The 10,590-nt window shown below is 39.0% G+C and overlaps 1 protein-coding gene across 1 annotated transcript in view; it reads left to right on the top strand.

Moving 5' to 3' along the window:
* The first annotated feature begins 6,548 nt into the window (after positions 1-6,548).
* The window catches only part of SECISBP2L (SECIS binding protein 2 like), a 62,311-nt gene continuing 58,269 nt past the window's right edge, over positions 6,549-10,590 (top strand). The window contains exon 1 of the mRNA XM_067746320.1: positions 6,549-6,792. Within this exon, the coding sequence (XP_067602421.1) occupies positions 6,769-6,792 (24 nt within the window). The 5' untranslated portion in view covers positions 6,549-6,768. The remainder of the gene's footprint in view (positions 6,793-10,590) is intronic.

The following is a 10,590-nucleotide window of genomic DNA, read 5'->3' as shown; positions in this document are numbered from 1 at the left end:
TCCAACCTGAAGCAGGACTGAGCTTGGGGAAAGGAAAAGCTTTAACCGGGAATGAAGTTTGTTTGACCTTCATGAGATTTCATCCAGGGCAGAAAAAGAAGCAGCCCTCAGAGGATTTGCAAAGACAGTGAAGTAAAAAATAACAGAATTTTGTGCTCACACATTACTGAATCCTGATCATGTAATAAAACGCACAAGCCTAACAAAACCCAAACCTGGATGAAAGAATACTGATTTAATTAATATCATATCACATGTTCACTTATTCAACAAATATTTATTGAGCACCTGCTACGTGCCAGGCATTGATTTAGGTAGTGAGGATACAACAGTGAATAAGACAATCATTTGATATAAGTAGAGAAGATTTATTTGTTTATTTAATTTCTTTAAAAAAATTGAAGTACAGTTGATTTATAATATTGTATTAGTTTCAGGTATACAACATAGTAATTCAATACTTTATAGATTATATTCCATTTAAACCTATTATGAAATTATGGCTACATTTCCCTGTGCTGTACAATATATCCTTGTTACTTGTTTATTTATTTTTATTTGTGTATGTATGTACGTATTTATTTATTTTTGGCTGAGTTGGGTCTTCATTGCTGCGAGCAGGCTTTCTCTAGTTATGGCGAGCAGGGGCTACTCTTCTTTGGGGTCCACGGGCTTCTCATTGCAGCGTCTTCTCTTGTTGCGGAGCACGGGCTCTAGGCACGTGGGCTTCAGTAGTTGTGGTGCGTGGGCTCAGTAGTTGTGGCTCGTGAGCTCTAGAGCACAGCCTCAGTAGTTGTGGCACACAGGCTTAGTTGCTCAGCAGCATGTGGGAACTTCCCAGACCAGGGCTCCAACCCATGTCCCCTGCATTGGCAGGTGGATTCTTAACCACTGTGCCACCAGGGAAGGCCCTATTTATTTTATATGTAATAGTTTGTGTCTCCTAATCCTATACCCCTATCTTGCCCCTCCCCCTTCCCTCTCCCCACTGGTAAACACTACTTTGTTCTCATACCCATGAGTCTGTTTCTGTTTTGTTATACACATTCATTTGCTTTATTTTTTAGATTCCACATATAAGTGATAACATAAGAGTATTTGTCTTCTTCCTCTGTCTGACTTACTTCACTAGGCATAATACTCTCTAGGTCCATCCGTGTTGTTGCAAACGGCAGAATTTCGTTCTTTTTAATGGCTGAGTAATATTCCATTGTATATATGTACCACATCTTCTTTATCCATTCATCTGTTGATGGGTACTTGGGTTGCTTCCAAGTCTTGGCTATTGTAAATAACGCTGCTATGAACATTGGGGTGCATGTATCTTTTTGAATTAGTGTTTTTGGTTTTTTTGGATATATACCCAGCAGTGGCATTGTTGGATCATATGGTAGTTCTATCTTTAGTTTTTTGAGGAAACTCCATACTGTTTTCATAGTGGCTCCACCAATTTACATTCACACTAACAGTTTACAGGGTTTCGTTTTTCCACATCCTCGCCAACATGTGTTATTTGTAGGCTTTTTGATGATAGTCATTCTGACAAGTGTGAAGTGACATCTCATTGTGGTTTTGATTTACATTTCTCTAATAATTAGTGATGTTGATAATCCTTTCATGTGCCTGCTACCCATCTGTATGTCTTCTTTGAAAAAAATGTCTATTCAGGTTCTTCTGCCCATTTTAAAAATCAGGTTGTTTGTTTTTTTTATATATAGTTATATGAGCCGTTTATATATGTTGGATATTAACCCCTTATTGACTATATCATTTGCAAATATTTTCTCCCATTCCGTAGGCTGTCTTTTCATTTTGTTGATTGTTTCCTTTACTGTACAAAAGCTTGTAAGTTTAATTAGATTGCAATTGTTTATTTTTGCTTTTATTTCTTTTGCTTTAGGAGACAGATCAAAAAAATATTGCTATGATTTATGTCAGAGTGTTCTGCTTATGTCCTCTTCTAGGAGTTTTATGTTTTCAGTTCTTACATTTAGGTCCATTTTGAGTTTATTTCTGTATATGGTATGAGGAAATGTTCTAATCTCATTCTTTAATATTTAGTTTTCCAGTTTCCCCAACAAAACTTATTGAACAGATTTTCTCTTCTCCATTGCATATTCTTGCCTCCATTGTCATAGATTAATTGACCATAACTGTGTGGGTTTATTTCTGGGCTCTCTATTCTGTTCCATTGATCTATATGTGTGTGTTTGTGCCAGTACCATGCTGTTTTGCTTACTGTAGCTTTGTAGTATAATCTGAAGTCAGGGAGCATGACATCTCCAGCTTTGTTCTTTTTTTTTTTTTTTCATTTTTCCCGTGCCGTGTGGCTTGTGAGATTTTAGTTCACCAACCAGGGATTGAACTCAGGCCCTCAGCAGTGAGAGTGCAGAGTCCTAACCACAGGACTACCAGGGAATTCCCTCCAGCTTTGTTCTTTTTTTTAATTAAAAAAATTTTTTTTCATCTTTATTGGAGTATAATTGCTTTACAGTGTTGTGTTAGTTTCTGATGTACAACAAAGTGAATCAGCTATATGTATACATATATCCCCATATCTGCTCCCTCTTGAGCCTCCCTCCCACCCTCCCTATCCCATCCCTCTAGTGGTCACAAATCATCGGGCTGATCTCCCTGTGCTATGCAGCAGCTTCCCACTAGCCACCCATTTTACATTTGGTAGTTTATATATGTCAATGCTCCTCTCTCACTTCGTCCCAGCTTTCCCTTCCCCCTGTATCCTCAAGTCCGTTCTCTATGTCTGCATCTTTATTCCTGCTCTGCCACTAGGTTCATCGGTACCTTTTTCCTAGATTCCACATATATGCGTTAGCATACAGTATTTATTTTTCTCTTTCTGACTTACTTCACTCTGTATGACAGACTCTAGGTCCATCTACCTCATTACAAATAACTCACTTTTGTTCCCTTTTATGGCTGAGTAATATTCCATTGTATATATGTGTCACATCTTTTTTGTTTTGTTTTTGTTTTTTGCGGTACGCGGGCCTCTCACTGTTGTGGCCTCTCCCATTGTGGAGCACAGGCTCTGGACGTGCAGGCTCAGCGGCCATGGCTCACGGGCCCAGCTGCTCCAAGGCATGTGGGATCTTCCCGGACCAGGGCACGAACCCATGTCCCCTGCATCGGCAGGCGGACTCTCAACCACTGCACCACCAGGGAAGCCCGCCACATCTTCTTTATCCATTCATCTGTCGATGGACATTTAGGTTCTTCCATGTCCTCCAGCTTTGTTCTCTAACCTCAGGATTGCTTTGGCAATTCAGGGCCTTTTGTGGTTCTGTATAAATTTTAGGATTATTTGTTCTAGTTCTGTGAAAAAAGTCATGGGTATTTTGATAGGGATTGCATTAAATCTTTAGATTGCTTAGGGTAGTATGGACAATTTAAAAATATTAATTCTTCCAATCCAAGAACATGGGATATCTTTCCACTTCTTTGTATAATTTTCAAATTCCTTCATTAATGATTTATAGTTTTGAGAGTATAGGTCTTTCACGTCCTTGGTTAAGTTTATTCCTAGGTACTTCATTCTTTCTGATGTGAATGTAAATGGGATTGTTTCCTTAACTTCTCTTCCTGATAGTTCAGTATTCGTGTATAGAAAAGCAACAGATTTCTGTATATTAATCTTGTATCCTGCACCTTTACTAAATTCATTTATTACTTCTAATAGTCTTTTGGTAGAGACTTTAGGGTTTTCTATATATAATATCATGTCATCTGTAAATAGTCACAGCTTTTCTTCTTTCCTTCCAATTTGGATGCCTTTTATTTCTTTTTCTTGTCTGATGTGGCTGATGTGGCTAGGAAAGTAGAGAAGTTTTAAAAGTCATTGAGTGTAATGGCAACCTTCTATATCTTGATAGAGATTTGGGTTACATAGGTACATGCATTTGTTAAAACTAGAGCTCAGTATTTATTTATAGTTTCTTTTCATGCAAAATTTACACATAATAACGTGCACAAGTCTAAATGGCTTGCTGAGTTTTGACAAGTGCATGATCATCACAGCTCTGCTTCCCTCCTCTGTCAGCAGATAACCTGCCTGCCATTTCAGTGAGAAAACAGAAGCCATTTGACAGGAATTCCCTCAACTTATAAATGTAGCTGTATCTATCCTTTCTTCCTTTCCTTTTGTCATTGTAAACAACATATCCCTACTCCCATCTGAGATCAATTTCTTCCCCCGGTTTTTGCATCCTATCCCTCCCAATCTTCTCAGAGGCCTTGCTCTACTGAATTAATCCTCTCCTCCAGAACTCTCATTTCAAGGAGAGAGCTTGTTTAACTATTAATGCTGGATTCTCTCTATTACCTCAGAGTCCTCACACATGCCATTTCCTTTCCTTGGAACAACTTTCCTACTTCTTCCCCCTCACTTATCATAACCCCTACTCACCCTTCAGGTGTTTGCTTAGATGCTATTTACTTAGATATGACTTCCCTGACCTTCCATCCCACACTATGGTAGAACCTATTGAGCTTCCTGTTTCATGACACTCAGCTCACCTGTATTTACTTGTTCTATGTATGTCTTGCCCTCAAGACAAACATGGTCTCTGCCCTCAGTGTCTTATTAACTGCTGTACTTCCAGTACTTAGCATAGCACCTGGCACATTAGATATTTGTTGCTGAATGAAAGCATTAATTAAAATTCGATCACATCATCTGTAAATGTAATGTTTTAAAATGTCTTCTTTTTCTTCATAGGTTTAAATTTTTATTCTAATAGCTATTGCAATCTTTCCCAGGATTGTGTTAAGTTAGAAGGGCATTGTGACATTTTTGTTCTTATAATTGTGTTCTGAAAATTTAAATCAATGTCTTGTACATAGAAGATTCTCAGCAAGAACTATTTCATAGTCATAAAAATCCTACAGTGTGGAATGATCCTTAGAGATCCTATATTTCAATTTCCTCACAGGAATTCCCTGGTGGTCCAGTGGTTAGGACTCTGCACTTCCACTGCTGGGGGCACGGGTTCTATTCCTGGTCCGGGAACTAAGAACCCGCATGCAAGCAGCACAGCCAAAAAAAAAAAAAAAAGAAGAAGAAGAAAAAATTTCCTCAGGTCATCCTTTAAGGAAGAAAATCAAAGTACTATGGTATTTTTATGACTGTATTATTACTGCATTATTATTATCTTTTTACTCAGATGGGGGTATCTTATGGCTAGAGACCATAGGGGAACATCCTGAAAATTCAGAGTTCTTTTTATCTTTCAGTTGTGAAGGAGTATGATAATCTGTTAGTTTATAATTTGTATGTGTTTATTTATTTTTGGTTGCGTGGCATGCGGGATCTTATATATATACACACACATGCACACATACAGGTAAAATTTGAGGAGGCAGCAGAGTTAAACCTAAATAAATGAGAGAGCTCTACATACAAATATAAATGTTTCTCCTTAGAAATGGTTTCCGCTGCCAGCCTTGATGTAAGTCTTATTAACCTACTATAGTTCCTTTCACCAGGTCAAAATATAGTATCAACTTAAGTACAGTTAGGGGCTCCACAGACCACCTCTTCTTGGAGTCCTAGTCAAATAAAACCAGACTACCGAGTCAGCCTAACTGAAAAGGCAATGCAAGTTTTTACTGATGTCTCTTGAAGCATAACAAAGCAAACTTCTTAAAATTCTTTCCCAGCTGTGAATCTCCGCACCACTCTCCCACACAGGAGCCACCTCTACTCTCTCCCTTCACTTAAGTGTGAGTTAGCTTATGTAGCTTTTTATTTTTCTTCCTCACCCTGGAACTGACCAGCGAGCAATAACTTTCAGGGTTTGTGTTGGAGGGTGTGTTCGAGGAGATGCCCAGAGGCAATCCGCTATGCTTACCAAGTGTCCAATTTCATGGCAGTCTCTTTCCTCAAGGAACAGTTAATAGGCACACTGGAAAAAGCAACATACCAGAGTTGGGTATGTTACCTGTTGGGTAGTGGGATACAGACTCTGGGTAAAATGAGGGGTTCTGACATAGGGCAAATCAGCCTGAAGGTGAGCCTAGAAGTGGACCTGGACCTTGACAGTGAATTACCAAATCAGTATTTGTGGAGCCTCCTGTCTCCATTTCTCAGTGGTGGCCGTTCTGGGGTGTTTTCCTTTACAGTCAAGACTCTCTTTAGCCGGATAACATAAGAAAGGATCACATGCACAGGCAGCTAAAAGCTCTTCCAGTATCACTAAGAGGTAGTTTGAGATAAGTAAGTGGTCTCTGAGGTCCCTGAAGACTAAAAACCGGGTGTCCTGAGTCCCAAATGGTCCCACGCTCCTCTAGTTTAGCAGTCCAGAGGGGCCGTTAAGTCCCGCGTAAAGTGCAGAGTGGTTATGGGCACTTGCTCCTGAGAATCTCCACCTGGCCTCAGCATCCAGATCAGCCAGCTCTGGCTCGTTTACTGCCAGCTCACGCCGCCTGCGGTCACTCCGCCCACTGCCCCCCTCGGTCTCCTCCCCCTTCTTTCCCTTTTGCGCACCGCCATTTCCGCCTACGGCTTTCTCCTATTTGGGCCCTCCTCGGCTTCCGTCCCAGATGATCCCTTCGCGAGGCTGCCGTCGCCTCCTCCTCTCGAAGCTGGAGCCACCTCCTCGGCCAGTGGCGTAGCCGGACTCTGTGTCGGGGCCAGATAGATAGGGGTGGAGGTCTGGAGCCCGGTCTCGACCCGAGCGGGGGGCCATGGAGAAAGCGGCCCGAGGCGCTCTCGACACCGACTAACGCGGGCCCGTTGCGGCTGCAGGCGCCATGGACCGAGCCCCCGCAGACCAGGTACGCGGGTTTGGGCCGGGCTGGCCGGGCCGGGAGCTGGGGGTCGCTGCTTCCTCCCGGGCGGGCCCTGGTCTCCGAGCGTGGGCCCGAACGGCCGAAGCCTTCGGGTTTTTGCTGGCGCAGACCTCCTTTCCCCGGGAGCCTGGCGGCGCCCCACTCTCCTGCATTGTTCCAGCTGCTGTCTCGAGCTTGGGGGCTTTTCCAGCCCCGTTCCCCCCGGGCTGGGGACTCGCTTTTGCTCTTCCTCCCTGGCTTGGTGAAAGGGGCCAGAAGACTCCCAAGTTGTCCGTGCTCTCCCGAGAGAGGGTTTATAACTTCCAGAGAATACCACCTCCCCCCCTTCCCTTCCCTTCAGTTCTGGAATGTGTTTTCAAGGTGGAAAGGCTTTTGAAGGTTTCTCACTTAGAAAAACTGTCAGAGAATGTGTGATAACTACAGACGAAGGCGGGGGGAGGTTTATGGGCTTTTTTAAGATCTACGTTTCCTTGAGCGAAGCATTGTTTTTGCAGTGGTTTTAGGGAGGTCTTCCCTTTTAGATATGAAATACTACGGTTTCCCTTTGCCCTTCTAGCCAACTATTTCGCAAAAATAAGTGTTTTTAAAAAGTCGATGTTATATTTTAAAGGTGTAGGACCGAAGCGCGAATTCATTTCTGAGCCCGTTTTCATATTCACAAAGCAGTCCCATTAGTGTTTTCAGTTGCATCAAATTATTGATTATCGAAGCCAATAGGTGCTGGGAGGCTGGGATGGTGGTAGTGTTAAAAAAATAATCTAAAATAATAGTTTTCTTCCCCCACAGAAGTTTCGGTATTTTCCATCCTGAGACCTGTGTGAAACGATTTAATTTGATGAAATCTAAGTTTACTCACTCTCCATTCCCCTCTTCAGTTGAAGGCCTTGCCCAGTGATGAACTAGGCAAATAGATGAAGGAAAAAGAGAGACTAGGGATTTGCCTAATTACTTTACAAATGGATAATTAACACCTGAATAATGAGACAAGATTTCCCAAATTCCTGTATCTGTAGCTAGTGAGAGCCAGTTCTGATTTTAAATCGGGCTCTTTTAGCAGGCAAAGAGCAGCCTCCTGGTTGTGTGTGTGTGTGTATTTTTATTTTTACAAAATCTTTATTTAAAAAAAGCTTTATGTGAATATGCCTCTGAAAACACAAATGAGTTTTATGAAACAATATGTGTATTTACCAAAGCAAAATTGATTGGGGCCCCTTGGCAAATACATACAGGCTTTCCTGTGACCCCGGGTATTTTATATACACCCTATATCCAATTTAATGAAAAACAATTTTTCAAGGTATCTATCAAAAGTGTCTGAGATTTGAAAGCCTGACAAGTGAATAGGAAATTTTCTTGATTTTTTTGTATGTGTGTCACTAATGAAAGGGTTAAACATTTTGGTCGTTCTCTGTGATGACAGAACTGTAACTAGTAATGCTGCCATATGTATACTTATGGTTCCCTTCATCCCAGAGGAAATGTAATGAACTATTTAGATGGTAACCCTTAGCATAGTTATTTGTGTGTGATTATCTTAACAGCAAGTGCTATGAGCAAATTATTTAGAGAGCCTCTTCATCTTTCATCCTGTATCTTTCCAAAGTCCACAACCTATTAAAATCTTGTAGAAATTTAAGGTTCAGAGAAAAATCATAAATGTAGGTTTTCCGTTGAAGAGTTTTTCTTTTTTTTTCCCTCCAATACCTCTTGCCTCTTCCCTTAGCCTAACCTTAAATGAGAGAATAATTTGAATCAATCCCCCTTTCCCCCCACATGCTCACAGGAAGCTGAGACCCCAGGAAGTGATGCCTGGTTCGTGCTGTAGGCAGTTAATTCAGGGATCCATGGATGACCTGGAAGGAGTCTTCTTCGTTTTAATTAGCACTTTTCTGGGGCAAGACTCCATTATTTTCATCATATGCTCATATTCATCATTGAAAAAAGGCACAGAATCATTCATTTCATGATAGATTAGGGGCTAGAACTGAGATTTGTCCACTTTGTGGGTGGAGTTCTTGATTGTTTTCACTATACCACTGAGTAATGCCATGGCTTTTCCAAGTTATTTGGAATGTACTTTTATATTTTTAATAACGAAGTGAATTTAATAGGTAAAAGTCATTAAAAACAGATGCCATATGTGCTGAATTCCCATTTTTTCTCACAAAACATTTTTTTTTTCATTTTAAACCATTGTTGGTTTATATTTAGAATTTCTGGGAATGTCTACAGCATTAAAACTTATTATATTGTAGTGGTTAGCAATTCACAGAAGTTTGATTTTTAAAAAATAGTACTAATACACACTTTCTGCATTTTGTCTTAATCTAAGCGAAATCCTTGTAGTATTGCACAAGTGTAACTTAAGAAAAAACTCGGCATGTTTTGCCTGAAGGCATTCATGTTGCTGTTGTTGAATTACCCCTTTTTAAAAAAAAATATAAAATCTTTGTATAAAAGGATAAATTGTGTGTGCGTTGATCGAGATTTTAAAAAATAAGTTACTGGGAATACATGCTAGCTGATAGTCTTAATTGTAGTAATGACTATTTGAAAGAATGTTATAACCAGAAGGGAGTCTCAGGAGTATTCTCTTTTACCAAGACTATATTAAATCAAAACAAGTAGCTTAATTTTAATTGCCAGAGTTAGTTCTAAGAACTACTTGGTATTGTGCCTTTTTGTTGTTTTTGTTCTTAAGGGAAAAAAAGCTGGTATAAAGGGATGTGAAGCATAAATCATGGAGTTCATTTTGTTTATAAAGTCTTAGTGTTTCTATTTTTAGTAAATTTAGGACAGTGTTTTGAGATTTTTTTTTTTAATAAACAATAACCTTAGAAGTAACAGAACACTTCAGGTTTACTATCTCATTTGTATTATCAAATAATTTAAACATTGGCTTGATATTTAGTACATTAACGTTAGATAAGTTCTTTTAAAATAATTTACAAAATTATTGATCACTGATGTCTTTAATTCTTAGAAAAGCAAATGTGTAATAAATGCATATGGCTTCATGCAAAGTGCTGATTACCAATAAAGATATAAAATTATTCGGTTTATAATTTTTTTCTTTAAATAATTTATAAACTTCAAATAATATCAGCACTGCAAACTAAATATATTCTAGATAAGTTACTCTAAAATGTTTATTATTCAGCAGTACTTACAGTTAGCTTTTATAGATCTAAGTAAATGATTGTCTTAACAAATTTTAAAAATAATATTTTTGTAATTAAAAAGAAGGTAAATAATGCTCATTTACTGAAAATACCATTTGGAAATTTTAAAAGGCATTTTTCCCTAAGCTTTTAAGTCAAAGAGGAAATATAAAGTAGAATTTTAGATTTTTGAAAAAGTAATAAAATATTACACATGACAATGTATGGGATGTGGCTGAAGCTTACTCTGAGGCAAATGCATAGTCATAAATGTTTTCATTATTCAACATTTTAAAAGGAAATTAAAAATTAAGCATCCAAGGCAAGAAGTTTGGGGGTAAACCCTTCAAAGAAAGAGAGTAAAAAAAAGGAAAAGCAGGAATTAATTAATTAGATATTCCAAAAACTAGTATTAAATTTAGAAAGTTGGATGTTAGAAAAGTACCACCAGACTTTAACAGGATTAAATGTGGTCTATTTTAAAAAAAGGGGGAAAATGTATGGATAGGAAAGCAAATGGTCAGAGTCTAAGGTAAACAGTTTTTTTGTTTTTTCACTATTTTCTAAAGTCTTGGCAGAACTCATATGTATAACTACTGTGATTTGTTTTGGCAAGTGGTTT

This window comes from Pseudorca crassidens, chromosome 1, assembly GCF_039906515.1.
Source record: "Pseudorca crassidens isolate mPseCra1 chromosome 1, mPseCra1.hap1, whole genome shotgun sequence".
Classification (NCBI taxonomy): Eukaryota; Metazoa; Chordata; class Mammalia; order Artiodactyla; family Delphinidae; genus Pseudorca; species Pseudorca crassidens.
This window is presented reverse-complemented; position numbering and strand designations above follow the sequence as displayed.